At 36.9% G+C, this 16750-nt stretch overlaps 1 protein-coding gene across 1 annotated transcript; it reads left to right on the top strand.

Annotated features, from left to right (window-relative positions):
- The first annotated feature begins 835 nt into the window (after positions 1-835).
- Positions 836-2452, top strand: LOC131036633 (G-type lectin S-receptor-like serine/threonine-protein kinase SD2-5). The gene has a single exon (XM_057968560.2). It carries the CDS (start codon positions 836-838, stop codon positions 2450-2452), a length of 1617 nt encoding a protein of 538 aa, XP_057824543.2.
- The last annotated feature ends 14298 nt before the right edge of the window (positions 2453-16750 follow it).

The raw sequence follows: 16750 nt of genomic DNA, 5'->3' as shown, positions 1-16750 counted from the left end.
ATAAATATATAAATAAAAAAGAATGATAACATAGGTTTCATTTCGTTTTGACAAAATGATCTAATATGATGATAATTAGTAATTTGTGTGTATATTCATTTTGACAAAGTCGAAACAGAGTCTTTTATAGTTCACAATATGAAATAATCTATTACAAACGAGACGTACATAACTTACCTTGCAAGATTTAAATTTATGACTTCTTTTACAATAATACAAATTCTCCACCAATAAACGAACTCAAATATATTATATTATTTAGAACTATAAAAAATGATTATTACTATATTAGATCATTTCATCAAAATGAAACCGACCTAAATGTGAATTGCGCCATTACTACCCAACTATACTCCAAAAGACGTCCCCTCGTCTCATGCCATAATATTTTTGTGCTTGATTTAATCGACTGTTCAGAAATCCGTGAGTGTAGAATATCAATAACATCGTCTGCTAGTCGACATATAATCCGACATTAAAATATGCCTTGGTTCCATCTACCTATTCACTCTTCCCCATTTGTCGCCCATCGCAAGTTTCACGGAGCTTGGTTGAGATACCAATGTCACCAATAACGGAGATTACAATCCATTCTCCATTAAATATTCACACATACCGAGCCAGTTTCGATGGGTACAGAGCGAGCATCTCTGTAGTTTTGCTATGAAGCGGAATATTATCGTCGATCTGTCCATAGCCTGCTATTGTCCTCCATAATTTAATAGTTGCTCCCCCTTAGCCGGCATTGTTTATTCATAATCGATCCGTCCTTAGAAACAGTGCATATAATGCATTGTTTTCCTCCCTGTTCAAGAATTCTGTATGTGATTACGAGATGGAGAACAGAATTATGTTAATTCTCATCCTCAACATGTCTCTGTTGAATCACATAATTGCAGGAAGCGGGCCCTGTAATAAGCTCCACTCCCAGCAGATGATAAGTTTCACTGGGGTTCAGGGGAGCGGGGGGCACACAATCTCTGGCAATATCACAATGGATCAGTGTAGCGAATCCTGCATAAATAACTGCTCCTGCGTTGCAGCCTTTTACAACAACAATTCGAGTTTGTGTCGGCATGCAACAGAGGTCTCAAGTTCGAGTCTGGTGCAATCCGATGATAGAAGCGTTGTGGCGTTCTTCAAGATCGATTCGCCTGCGATGGAGGATGGCTTAAAGAAAAAGGGGATGACTTTCGTATTGTTCGTGATAGCCCTGTGCTTGTTCACCCTAGTGGGTGTTGTGTGCCTTGCTGTGTTTTTCCTCTTCGGGACAAAGCAGGGCAGGCGCTGGGGCCTGGGGGAATCGACGACGTCAGGGGATCGAAACCCAGCAAAGGGAAAAAATGTGAGGGACGAGGTTCTGAAGATCATTGCCCACAATTTTGTTAAATTGTTCCCACTCAAGGAATTAGAGGCCGCAACCAGCGAATTCAGCATGATTTTGGGCAAGGGCGGGTTCGGCAATGTGTACCTGGGAAAGCTGTCGGACCAGTCGGAAATTGCAGTGAAAAAGATGGAACCTTGGGGTCAAGGAGATCACGAATTCTGTACCGAAGTGTCTATTATAGGGCTTTTACACCACCGGAATCTCCTGCAACTTCGGGGCTACTGTGCCGACCAGAAGCAGAGGATGCTGGTCTACGAGTACATGCCCAACGGCTCTCTCGACGAATGGCTGTTTAACAAGAAAGGTCGCAAGGTTCAATCCCAGCGCGAGCATCTCCCATGGTCGACGAGGGTGAAAATTATTGTGGGTATTGCACGCGGCCTGGCTTATCTCCACCATGAGTGCAGGAGACCCATTGTGCATCTGGACATCAAGCCTGAGAATGTTCTTTTGGACAAGGACTTTGTGCCCAAGCTCTCGGACTTCGGATTCTCCAAGGTCATGAATTCTGACTCCATTGTCTACTCCAACGCCAGGGGAACGCCCGGTTACATGGCTCCAGAGTGGCTCATGGAGTCCACAGTCAGCAGCAAGAGTGATGTGTACAGTTTTGGGATGGTTTTATTGGAGATTGTTGGAGGACGGAGGAACCATGACCCCTCTAAGGAGGGTCAAGAGGACGTGTATTATCCCTGCTGGGCTATGGCGAAATTGGAGGAGGGCATGACCAGAGACGTTATTGATGAGCGGATTAGAGAAGTTGAAGGCATCAGTAATGAAGTTGTTGCCCAGGCAGACACTCTTCTCAAAGTGGGCTTGTCTTGTATACAGAAGAGTGTGGGAGTGAGGCCTGCAGTGGACCATGTTCTTAATATGTTGGAGGGTCTTCTTCCTCCTCCCTCTTCTGAAAGCTTGTCGTCCATCTATGTTTATCCCTGTGGAGAAAAGCGGAATGGGCAGACAAGGACATTGCATTCGACGATTATGAGCATTAACAGAGTGGAATTTGAGAGCCAGCCTAACTCCCTGCTTGCCAGTCCCATCTCGGCTCAAGATAGATGGTAATATCAACTGGGCCTTATTTTGTATCTACCATGTATTTTATAATTTCTCATTTGTCAGATGCTTTGCTCTCTTTTATTACTAATCATTTGTAAATATTCTATTCATACAAGCATTAACATGAGATTATTAAAAGCTCTTGCAAGGATAACAAGGATATCAGTTTCTACTCTTTGCAACCATAATCATGAAATTAATATCAATTTTTAGTTCTTGCGAGTATAATTATAAGATTAATATCAGTTTCTAGTTCTTGCAATAATAATCATGAGATTAATATCATTTTCTAGTTCTTGCAAGCATAATCATGAGATTAATTTCAGTTCCTTTCAAGAGACTAAATTAGAATCATATCGGGAAGATCAAGAGCCACAACTTAGAAATCCACTTATAGAAAATCACCTCCACAATAGAAATCAACTATGGAAGACAAAGAGTCACAACTTAGAATTCCTTATTAGATGTCCTTTGACATTTGAACTTGGGTCTTCACAATGAGAACTCGATGATATAACCAATTCAGCTCAACCCTTTGAAATTTATTAAATATTTAACTACCTTCTACTTCATTTTGTATCGAGTTTGAGTAGAACAACTAAAGCATTTGCAAACATAAGTTGAGGGTTTGAATCTCACATGATATATGTAAATCTTTCACCTAACTCTAAAACTCTATAATTAGGTTACAAAATAAAATTATTTATTAGACAGTCTTGTTAAAATATCAGAATTTATTATTGTAACATTAAAAATTGCATACCCATGTCCTTTTATTTTATGTTTTGAGTTTATGGTGATTGTGTTGCTTATAATATTTTTAGATGGAATTTGGCAAATAACACCATTCCTTTCCAAATCCTAAATAATGCATTCCAAAATTTTTATCTCAATCCTTAAAATCCCCTTTTCTTATTGAGTTCAAGTGTGCACATGTAGACGTTCTAAACGTCAAGTTTTATCATTTAAATAATTATTGCCCTTTTCTCTAGACAATTATGAATTGACTAAAGTGATTTTTCCATGTTACACAATGGTGTGTTTAAAGTTTAAACTTGACTGAAATGAATCACCTAGGATAGAGATGAGAACCTTTTGAGCACATTTATATTTTTTTTTGTTGAAAATGAATAAATAGATTGCATTAGCATTGCATCATCATCCTAGGAGAATATTGTACACTTTCTTATTTTTAGATTTAGAACTTGATCCTTGCAACTCAGCAGATTCTCCAAAACTATTTGTAACCAATACATGTCCTTTTATAAATTCAAATACTAGGAATTAATGCAAATTAGTTTAGACTTTACAGATGCCCCAAATCAAATTCCTAAGTTACAAGTTCATATGTGTATATCAATTTTAGGTTCACACATGTAAAGGTCACTCATGCATTCATGTGAACCCAAACTATGCACAATTAGTTTTGCATGTCAATAATAGATTTAAAATATTCAACATATTTATGAGTAGCTTTCTAACAACCTAAACAAAGAATATACATGAGCTAAGTACCTATGCAATTTATTTATTTAGTTTCACATTTATTTGAGCTGATAATTATAGCATTGATTTTAATCATCAATACCAACTCAACTATCTAGGTTAGTTATTTCTTTGATGTTCTATTTATTTAATAAACTTAGATGTTTTTAATAAGGTGTGTTTTTACCCTTACATTTTTACTAAACTCAACATTCTTACATGGCCTAAGGTTTGATCTTAGGGTCCATCCTTCATCCTTACTAAGGCCTTGAAGTATATTTGTTTATTAAACCCCTTTTGTATTAGATTTATTGTACGGTTTGGATCTACCTTTATTTGTATTTCATCGTCACATCTTGATCAAGGTTTAGGCATTTATTTTGTTATACCTGTTCGATGCCACCCACCCACTCTTCCAACAATAATCAACACATTTTCACATATACTCATTTACATAAGAAGACCTTCAACCTCTCATAGGGTAGGCCAATTTATATTAGAAAAACACAAAAATGGTTTCTTGAGAACCTCCACTATTGGTAATGGAATATTAATCTACAGACTTACACTCAAGCATCAATATATCAAAGAATAATAGTCAAAGTAACATTTACTATAAAACCATATACACAACATAGACGTAACATAATTAGCCACATTATTAAGATACTTTAAAATCAATTACAAAATTGTAAATCAATTATATAGAACACATTAACACACAATCATCTAACATATACAATTTAATTGTATCCATGAAGCTCCATCATTACACGAATAAATTTGTACTAAAATCCATCTATATCTAGTGCGAATAGTAAAATCTAAATCTAGAAGATGTAAGCAATCTAGAAAGCATCAATTTATTGAATCATCATCCATCCAAAGTTAAACTACTACTCTAGCCTATTATCATTATAACTTAGTCTATAGCCATAAGATAGCAAAATCATGAGTGTTGCAAGAAAATAATTCTATCAAAATATAGTGTGAAAATGAAGAGGAAAGGTGGACCTCACATGTGCCTAGGCTAATTACCAACAAAGGAGATTATGGAGTAGGGGAACTATATATATTTGCATATGGTGACAAGTTACAATATAGTAGCGTTAGAGATCTAGCACACTAGAGGTGGGTCATTGATAAGGTTAATATTGTATTTTGAGGCCACAACAAGGGTGTGAGGAGTGGTTATTGGATACATTTTATCTATAGTATCTTCAAACTGTTGGCAATATTACATTATAAGGATATTGAGAAGGTTGTTGATGATTATGGACATAATTGATTAAAGATGTTTTACTATCTTGATATTATTATTTTGTCATTGATGTCAAGAAATTGATTTTCTAATTCAGTATGATTTTGCCATATCTTGAGAAATATGATATGAAGATTATAAAGGAGTCAGTAAAGACACGGGAAAAAATATGATGAATAAGGGGATAAGTTATTCAATGGGCAACTCTACCGAGTCAGACAATGATGAGATCTTGATGTTTTAGATTGTTTTAACATCATACATATGTTGTAAAATGTAAAGGTTAATACTATATTATGTTATCAAGCAAAGAACCTAGTCGGTAAACCCTAAGGTTATCGCAGTCGGTTAATGAAGACAAAATGTCTACTGAGTGAAGTTTAGTATTCATTGAGTTGTAACCGAGCTATAACAGAATGCATTAAATGTTTACATGTGATATTTAATGAAAGAAGCTGATGAGTTGGAGTGGATCAATGATTGGCAAGCCGTGGAAGAAGTTTGTTAAACAAATCTAAGGCAATGGAAAGTCGGCAAGGAGATATATAGCTCAGATTGAACCGCATTACCCTAACACAAGTTCCAAGGTGAATGTGCAAGTTCCAAGGCGGGGTAAAACATTTTCAGATCGAAAGATACAATGAACCTGGACAAGATTGAAGATCTGATGGCTATGATTGATCATGGGAAATGTGATCAAGGAGATTAAGCGGGTAGAAGATTGTTTATAAATAGGAAACTGTTGATAAACAATGTATGCGGGCAAGTGTATGCACAGGGATGCTACATAGTGATTACCGAGCACATAAGCTTGAAGACCTGTTAGAATAACAGAGTATTGATTCCCAGCAGATAGACAAGATTAGTTCTATGTCTAGATTGTATTGAACAAATAGGAATCTGCTTTAGCATTTTAGATGTGAAGTTGCAGATAGACTGTATTACTATTATTTTGTGAAAGTGACAGGAAATCTCTTAATCGAGTGGACTTAACAGTCTTATATGTAAATCCTCTAACAAGGTGATATTCTGATTGAGTGTTTGAAATCCTTTGACAAGGTCACTTCTAACAAAGTGAAGATCCTAACAGATCTGAGGGAAATCCCTTAACCGGGTCACATCTAGCAATGTGTTTGTAATCTTTAACAGGATTTGCTTTTAACCGAGCATACTCTAGAAGAGTATATTTCTTAGTGGGTCCGAAATCCCACAGTGGTTTTTCCCTATTTGGGTTTCCACGTTAAATCTAGTGTTATGAGGTTTATATTGTTCATATGCTTTTGAGTTTGCATGTTTGATAGTTTTTGGTTATATGACTAATATATGTTACCGAGGTTGAATCTGATGTTTTTATGGATGATTAAGTTTGTATGATTCACACCCCCCCCCTCATCTTGTTGGCTATTGGATTTGTACTTATATTAAGTATCAGAACTATCACAAACACCCTAGTACAATATTAGTAAGAATCACCATCTAAAAGAGTGATATAGGCCAGACAAATAACAACGATAGTTTGGCTTACATCAAGGAATTTTGATAGACGGGGAGCATAGATTTACACATGTTACTAAGGAGGAGGGTGAGTGGATGTTATGCATGGATCCACAATTATCTTATATCCATAGGAAAAACATAGTGAACATATCATGGTACCCATGGAAGGATATAATTGATGTAGATACCGCAACTAAGTATAGGGACCAATGTCATTGAATGATGCTAGCGTGACTTATTATTTTGTGCCTTGTGGAGGCATAGAGATGCATTTTTTATGCCCGATAATAGGTGCAAATATGATAAACGATATAGGGTGGATAGGGAAGAGAGCATGAGTTTCATGATAGTGCTAAGGCTAGGGATAGGATTAGGCTTAGAGACAATATTAGGTTCGGGCATAGGGCCAAGCCTAGGTATATAGCCAAGCATAGGGCTAGACCTAGGCATAAGTAAAAGAGTGCTCAATAGATTAAAATGAGAAACATAGAGAGTGTAAATTCCAAGCGAATACTGATGTACAATGCCTTAAGATGAGGTTACCCACAACTTTTTCTAAGGGATAAATTTCATATAGAGCACAATCGAGGTAGAGGGGACTAGTTGTTGGGAATATGTGTAGCATGGTGTTGTAATTGATGTCAACTCAATATGTGTTCTCGTTGATGTAAAATTTAGTCATTGGTGAAGTTGAGGAGGCCAATGTGAGAGATATGATTTGACATTTGGAAGAGATGGTTTGATATGTGATCACCATGGTTGAAAACATACTGAAAGTTCATTAGATATATCCATGGTAGAATATCAATGTGGATGATTGGTAAGTATATGGTAACACTTATTACTTATTATTTATCCTTTGGTTGTGAGATGTTGTTGCAATAGTTGGTGGTCACATGTTCAAGGAGGTAATTGAATGACATTTGTTATTGGATTCATATCTATGTTGTTATAGAATTTTGTCTAAGTATTAACATTGAATCTTTCTCAAGTCTAACAATTGAAATTGTGGTTTGCATTCTACTGTATTGCATGATTTGGTTATGCAATTTTGGATTTGAGTATTGTGTAAGGTGTCTAATTTCTATATTTCATATCATATACACTTGTGCAACAAAGTTTATAAGTGACTGCTCTCTAGAATACAATTTGATAGTGTAAGTTTTCTCAGTTGACTCACTGGAATGATCTGCATTCCTCCAGATAGATAATTCTTGTTGTGTGGAATTGGTAACATGTTGAAATATGTGTAAAGATTCTCTCTTGTGATTTTTATACGATTTGGTGCTCCGTAGTGCAGTATTCATTATGTTGAAATGCTCTAGTTTACTCGATTTGCCATGTTTCTATCAGTTTAGTGGGTTTATTCTTTTGCGCTAGCACTTGATGTTTTATATCTCTAGAAGATTACTATAGAGATGGTGGAGATGGTTTGTAATGTCTTCATATTGGTCCGCATGATGATTTATGTTTCTCCATGATGATGTAAGGCTAATAGACAACAATTTTGACAATGGTGTTGATATGTGGGCCGAAAAGTTGAGTTCCTTCAATTGTGGTTGGGCCTGACCTATTCTAATTGACTTAAAGGATGAGATAAGTATGGTTGGGGTTCATCTATTTCTTGGGTTGATTTGAAACCTATTTTTGGTTGTGATGTATGTGTTTGAAGCTGACCTATATTAGGTCATATGTTTCAATTGATAGGTCCTACTGGTGTTGACCTAATTAATATTTTGAGGTGTTGTGGAGGATATAGGGGTAAGTGCATCAAGATGGGGAGCCAAAAAGGGGTCTTAAGATGCAACTTCTATTTTCTAAAATCAGCAAAGTATAAACTTTGACCAAGAAAAAGAATATCTAGTTACACTCAAAATTTCAAGATGCAACAACAACAAGAGTTGTTGATCGGAATCTAATTTCTAAACTACTAATTTGTAGATTAAGGGTTTCAAAAAGGGGAAGCACACAAAGTGGTCCTATTTTTTTGAAAAAAACATAACATAGCATCTAGTATGCTCCCCATAAAATGTCAACTTTTTTTTTATTATTTATAAAATTAATTTAGTGATAAATTAGCTAACGCCATGTAGTTTATGCCAAATTTTTTGGCTAATTTTTTAATAAATATATGATTTTTTACTAATTTTTGAAGTGGATACATCCTGAAAAATAGAAAAAAGACCATGCTGCCCTTTAATTTTTTTTAAAAACTAATCAAAATTTTAAAAAAATAAAAATCAATATGTGTAGAATGGGGTCTAGTTTCTAAAAATGTAATTTATTTCAAAATTTGATGAACAAGTAAAAATCTATGCCCAAAATAGCACATGTTGGTTTTTGACCAAAAAAAGGACACACTAACAAAATAAATTAGAGATGAAAACCTTAATATAATCAAAATGTGAAAAAAATTATATGGTTGGATAGATAAGAGAGAGCTTAACACCATCAAGGTGTTTATTTTGTGTGCATTGAATACGTGCAAACCTGATGGAAATCACAACAAAAAATGTGATATTTTTTTCACAATTAAAAAAAACAAACATCTCAAGCTTGAAGTGGTCATCCAAGCCTTTGGGTTGGATGCCCAAGACAAAAAATTGGTGTTTCCCAATGCAAACCATTTGGCAAGTACCAAATTTGGTGCTCGCCAAATTGAAAAAATGCATTTTTTACATTTTGCGATCTCCGAATTTGGCGCTAGCCAAATGTAAAAAAATCAATATGCTCCTATTAGCATTTTTTTTCTCTCTCTATCTCACTCTCTTTATCTCTCCAAAACTCTAGACCTTTATCTATCCCTCTCTTCTCTCTCTCACCTCTCTCTCCTCTCTATATCTCTCTCACCTCTCTACCTCGTCTTCCCTTCCTACCCCCATCTCTATCTTTTCCTTCCTCTCTCTTCTTCTCTCTCTTTCACTTATTATTTCTCTTCCCTGACTATCCATTCTCTTGATCACTACTTATCCCTCCCACCCTCTCTCTCTCTCTCTCTCTCTCTCTCTCTCTCTCTCTCTCTCTTTCTCTCTCTCTCTCTCTCTCTCTCTCTCTCTCTCTCTCTCTCTCTCTCTCTCTCTCTCTCTCTCTCTCTCTCTCTCTCTCTCTTCCAGTCTCTAGGTCTCTCCCTCCATACCTCTTTACCTCACTACCTCTCTTACTATCTCATTACCAACATCCTTTCCCCCCTCTATCTCTATCACCTCTATATCTACCCCCAGGTCTCTTACCCCTCTCTCCCCACACTCTAGATCTCGCATCTCTATATCTCTACCATCTCTAGTTATTTCCCTCCTCTCCACCTTTCTCCCTACAACCTTACACCTCTTTCTCTCATTGCTAATATATCTCTTTACCTCTCTCCTCTTTAGGTCTCTCAATCACTCCTTTTCTACCTTTCCCTCCCTCATGAGCCCTCTCTTTCTCTTTGTTATTCTTTCTCTCATTTTCTCTCTCCCTCCACTCTCTCAATCATTTATTTTCCCTTCCTTGTATATAGTTGATGGAATAGTGTGTAGAATATATCATTTAGGGTTGAGGGTATAGGGTTTGGGGTTGAGGATATTGGTATAGAGTTTATAGGACAATATTGATAGTTCATGGTTTAGGCTACATAGGGTTCAAGATATTTCACATATTGATACTTCCCTCTATCTCTCCCTCTCCCTCTCTCTCTTCTCTCTCACACATCCATCCCCCATTTATATTTCCCCATTGATATTTCCCTCTCTCCCTTTCTTCCTCTCTCCCTATCTATATCCCCCTCCATCCTTTCCCTGTATCTATCTCCCTCACCCACTCTCTCTTATTCTCTCTCTCTCTCTCTATTGTTTAGGCTCTCTCTCTCTCCCCCCTCTATAGGTTTCTCCCTCCCTCCCTCTCCACCACTCCATCAATGCCTTATTACCCAAGACTCTCTATCCCCCTCTACATATCTCACCCCCCTCTCTCCCCATCCAAGTCTCCCACCTCTATCTTCCCCTCTAGTTATCTAACCTCTCTATCTGTCCCCTCTTTAGTTCTCTCCCTCCATCTCCACCTCTCTCTCCATCCCCCCTTACCCATCACCCTTTATGAATTCTCTACTTATCTTTTCTCTCTTTGCACCCCTGAGTACCTCACTCCCTCTATCCCTTCTTACTCCTCTCTCTTTGTTCTTTTGTCTCTCCTCTTCTCCCTCCCTCGCCTCTCTAGGTCATTACTTCTCCCTCTTATTTATATGGTATATTGCATAAGGTATATAATTTTTTTAGGTTATATGTCTTTGAGAATAGTGTGTAGGATATAGAGTTTAAGGTACACAGGGTTAAGGATATTGCTCATAATGATATTACCACTCTATCTCTTCATCTCCCTCTCTCTTTTCTCTCTCTCGCCTCTCTTTCCCCTCTCTAGGTCCCTCCGTCCCCTTCTTCATCTCTCAATTTCTATCTCCCCCTCCCTCCTTACCCCTCTCTCTCTGTATGATTTTTCCTCACTCCATATCCACATCTCTACCTCACCATCCATTTCTTATTACCTACCTTTCTTCATCATACTATACCTATATATTGAACACACCACAAAACTGAGAGGAGTAGTGAATTAGTTTGTACCTCAAAATACTTTTCTTCTAATCTTTTAAACATCAAATCATAATTAACTTATTACTACAATTATGAAACATGAAACACAAAGCACGACAAACACGAGCACCAAATTTACGTGCAAAACCCTAAACAAGGAAAAACCACGATGAAAATCACACTCACAATATGAGTAACTAATTACAATGTTTTAGGCTCAAGGCCAAGGAGCTCACTGCACCTAATTGGACTTGCAAGACCAAGGTGAACAACTTTAGGGAAAGATACAAAGGACTACATAAGCTGCCAAAAGGAACACACTATCTTTTGATGAGTATAGGGAATAGATGAATTGAAATGAAAAAGATCTCCTAGTCATGAAATTGTCCTTGAACCATTGTGTCAAGTAACCAATATCATGGCAAACACATCTAACATCAAATAATATCTCAAAATACTATCACACTGAAGATATTACCATCAAATCTCTTCACAAACTGACTTTCGTACCAAATCTACTTGCATATCATTTACATCCACTTCACATTAATTCATGCATACAACCACACATCTATATATACAAGATTATTCGTTAAAACCCTGAACTAGGTCAACCATAGATAGAATATACAATATTATAAAAACTAGGCCACCCGAATCAATAACACATAATTTGGTCCACTTTAGGAGATAAAGGGGACCCAAACACATAATAACACATCCTTGCAAGAAAATTCCAACAAACCGCACACATTGACACATCCTCCAAAGTCAACATCAAATAAAACATGTAGATAAACAATAAAACACATTAACCAGTCAGCCCAAAAACATCCTCCAACACAAAATACGCATTGCATATCTACACACAGCATGGTGATACCCATATCAACATCCAAAATCAAGGTCTAATGCATATCTGGACCAAAAAAGCATGATCCAAAAAAGATATACCACCTCAGTTAGCCAGAAGTCAACACAACTGAGCATTCCAAACACATAACTATGATGCTAATAAAATGGTGATTTGTTAGTAATCAATATAAATCCATAATATTCCCAACTATTAGAATATGAATTTAACCATTTCATAACATCTCAAAGAAGATTATCATATGAAAACATGAATAAACATGAATATTACTTCCCTTATGATGCTCCCAATGCCATTCGATCTTCCTTGTCCTACTTGTCTCCATGAACTCATTGCATGTAAGATTGATTAATGAAGATTTGGAGATGGTTGGGGATAGTGAATGTGGATTGTGGATTGCTCACACATTTGCATAACAAAGGATGGATTGATGGATGTAGATTTTGACATGGTAAGTGGAGGATGATAATGGATAGCAATGTAAGATGGAGTTATATGCAATCAAATTGACATCATAAGAATGCAATGGAAGTGGATGATTTATCAAGGGGGGAGGGCCAATTTATAGTATTTTTAATTGAAAATAGATGGTTGAGATTGGAAGCTAAATGAAGGGTCCATATTGAAGGTGAGGATATGAGATGGATTGAACTCATAAACTTGTGACAAGTGTCACAAGGGGTAAGTTTTGGGAAGAGGGAAAAGTGTGTTCACACATGTGTGAGCACCTCTTGGGAAGAGCACTTGTCATGGGGAAGAGGGAAAGATGTGCTCACACATGTGTCAGCAAATCTTGGAAAGACCATGAGGCTGGCAAGTGGAAGCACTTTTAGCAAAGTAATGAGAGAGAGAGAGAGAGGTAATGTCCTAGACAATGGGGAGAGAAAATAAGAGAGAGAGAGAGAGAGAGAGAGAGAGAGATAATAATATAGAGGGAGAGAGAGAGAGAGGGGAACATGTGTTGGCATTATTGTCATACATGTCAACAAGTGATGCAGGGATGCCAAGAGGTTTCAGAGAAACAAGTGTTGGAGGATGAAGAGAAACAAGTTGGGAAAGTGAAGTTATCATATCGGGATAACAACCGATCAAATGTTGTGTAGGTGAAATTATCATATCGGGATAAATCAGCCGATCAAGAGTTGTGCATGTGAAGTTATATTATCGGAATAGCTGAACATAGGCAGAGTAACAATTTTTTGTTAAACCAATAAAACAAACTGCTCCGACATTATTGTATCGGAATAGCTATGCCGAATAGAAGACCGAGGATGTGTATCGGAGTAGCTATTGAAGGCGGAATGACAACTTCCCACTATGCTGATAGACCTAACTAAATTCCGATAGAAGAAAATGAAGAGAAGACCCCATAGTAAGTTTATCGAAATAACATATATCGTGCCGATATGTTGAAGAACTGTGGGTATGTGATTTTGGAATAGCTATGTCGATGCTTGTTCATGTTGAGTCATTGGAATAAGTTTTTATTGACGGGTTAGTGTCCAGATGTTAATCTGATAGTGTTGTTTGTTCTGATAGGGTTGTGTTTGGGGTGAATTATGCTGATAAGGTGTGTCAACATGGAGATTGTGTTTCGGGATAGCTTATGGTGATAAGGAAAATCAAAGGTGGGGTTCCCATCGGAGTAACCTATGCCGATGAAGTTTGTCACCATGGAGTTTGAGTTTTGGAATACCTATGCCAATAAAGGGAGGTTGACAATATGTCATCAGAATAACTTATACTTTCATTTTAGCATGATTTTCCTATATCGATAGTTAATGGTAATTTTGATATGTGGTCATCTGATCTGGAGGTTCTTGTTTAGGATAACTATGGCGATGAACATGAGGAAATAAAAATCTAGTTGACAGAGTAGATCGGGATAAGTGTTTATTATCAACTCGATACGTTCACTATGTTCATATAACACAGGTTAGTCATAGCATGAAGATTAACTGATCTAAGCAGCCCGATTGTCCACATGGAATTTGAGAAACCTTGACCATTTGATTTGGACAAAGAATATGAAGACATGTGGCTGCTTGGTGGATAGTACAAATTAGATATGCAGAAGTCGGTGATGGTGGATCTCAATATGGTAGTTGTCTGGGTAGGTCGATAGAGGATAGTAATCTAATTAATGGCGAACCTGTTGCAATCTATTGATGGGCTCGAGATGATTGACAGAGGTAGGAATAGATTTGCTGGACAGATCAAGCTTGCTAAAAATAGCAACCCAATGCAGAAAGTGAATAGAACAGAGCTAGACAAAGGGCAGAAAATAGAGCAGGGTCATTCAATGCAAGGGGTCAATCCAAGGAGGGAAATCCAATCTAGTGCAGACTGTATCCTTGAAGACAAGATTGAGATTACTAAGTTTAGTAATCTATACAGAATGACCTGAAGACACATAAAACACATTTAATATGAGTGACTAGTTTGAGATCATACTAAAGATAGAGAATAAAATCTTGTTGATACAGAGAGTTGACTGAAGGAAGAGGCAATTTGATGTTATTCAACATGAGTAGATGAGATAGATATAGTGGTGGAAATAAAGATAACTCTAGAAGTTGATTGAAATAGAGAGGTGAAGTATCAAAGAGATGTGCATTACTAAACAAAGTATATAGAGTGAAAGTAGTAGCAGTAAGAGAGAGAGAGAGAGAGAGAGAGAGAGAGAGAGAGAGAGAGAGAGTAGTAGCAGAGATGAAGAGTTAGAGAGCAGCAAGAACTAGAGATAAAAAAAATGCAGAGCCAAGGAAGATAACATAATGAGTTATGTACACTGTGTGAGGCAGAAAAGGAGAACAAAGAGTAGAGAACAGAGAAGAAGAGCAGAGAACTAGTTGCAAAGAGGAGAAGAGGACAAAAGGAAGAGAGTAGAGATTGAAAACATAATTCAGAGAGAGAGAAGAACAAAAGTGAGTTGCAAAACCTCATTTGCAACAAGGTACCTGATTTTAATTTAAAATTTATATTCATTGTATTCTTTGAGTCAGTGCTCAGAGTAGGGGTAGGTGCTCCTTTGAGTAGGTGCTCATAAAACTAGGGGTTGGTGCTCCTTGAGTTGGTTCTCAAAATATCAGGGGCTGGTGCTCCTTGGGTTGGTGCCTTAAAACATATTGTATTTAGTTTTATCTATGAGGATGGATTGGAGCAGTAGACTCCAGTAGCTATTCTCACCGAGGTTTTTCCCACATTGGGTTTTTCCTTGTACATCTAGGGTTATGTGATATGCTCTTGTGTATGTGTGTTTATGTTTGCATTACATCCTTAAAATCTATGCACTGAACTTGAAGTTTTGAAATACACTGATTCACCCCCCTCCCAGTTTCCATTTGTGTTCTTCAATTGGTATCAAAGCACAAGGTTCCCCTATAGTAAAAGCGTTCTCTAGCTTGGGTAGATTTTGGTTAGTGAACATAATGCCTAGGAATGAATCCTCGTATTCTAAAGCACCTATCTTTGATGGCACCAACTATGCCTTCTGGAGTAGAACAATGGAAACCTACCTATCTTCCCTAGGATTTGATGTCTGGATGTTAGTAAAAAAGGGTTATATTATCCCTCAAGTTTCTCCTACCGACTTTGATGCTAAAAGGGAATATGAGAACAATGCCAAGGTTAAGAATGAAATATTAAGTGGTATGTCTGATACAAAGCTCATAAAAGTCATGCATTGTACATCAGCAAAAGAAACTTGGGACAAGCTACATAAGGTATATGAAGGAGATGTCAAAGTGAAGGAAGCTAAGATGCAAAATCTTAGAGCTCAGTTTGAAGGTCTGAAAATGAAGGAGGAAGAAGAGAAGATTGCAGATTATTTGCAAAGGGTAGATGAGATTGTTAATACCATAAGAGGACTCAGAGAATAAGTCAAAGATGAATTTATTGTCAAAAAGGTACTCAGATCTCTCAATCCAAAGTATGACACAAAGGTCTCTGCTATTGAGAAAACAAAAGATTTAAAAACCTTCTCTATGGATGAATTATTCAGTTCCTTATTAGCATATGAAATGAGGATAGTAGGCATTGAATCTTCAAAGAGAGAGGTTGCATTTACTTCCATAAAGAAAGGGAAAGAACAAGATACCAATGAGGAAGAAGATGAATCAGATGTTATTGAAGCTAACTTTATTAGAAAGCTCAAGAAAGGATCAGGCAAGTATATAGGAAAGCTACCTTTCAAATGCTTTGACTTTGGTAAGATAGTATATTTCGCTGCTCAGTGTCCCTATAAGAAGAAGGAAGATAACTGTGTGGAAGATTTCAAGGATAAGGGTAAAAGGTTTTATAAACCAATAAGAAGAAACTTTCAAAAGAAGAAAGTTCTTTACTCAATTGATAGTGATGTCTCTGATGATGAAAGTGAATCAGTTGAGGAATATAGTGACAATGAAAACCAAACTTATGTCTTCATGGCTCAAAAGATCCTTAATGAGAAACATAGTGGTGGTCAATTTGAAAATTTAGATGATAGTGAGGAAGAAGATGTAGATGTTGTGGTTGACCTTGAAGGAGAATTGGTTTGTTCTCTTGAGGAACTTGACAAAGTAAGAAAAGATTTCAAGAAATACAAGACATCTGTCATAAAAGAGCATGACTTACTCAACAAG

The sequence above is a fragment of the Cryptomeria japonica genome, chromosome 1, assembly GCF_030272615.1.
Source record: "Cryptomeria japonica chromosome 1, Sugi_1.0, whole genome shotgun sequence".
NCBI classification, from domain to species: Eukaryota; Viridiplantae; Streptophyta; class Pinopsida; order Cupressales; family Cupressaceae; genus Cryptomeria; species Cryptomeria japonica.
Note: the sequence above shows the minus strand (reverse complement) of the source record. Positions and strands in the feature narration are given on the sequence as shown.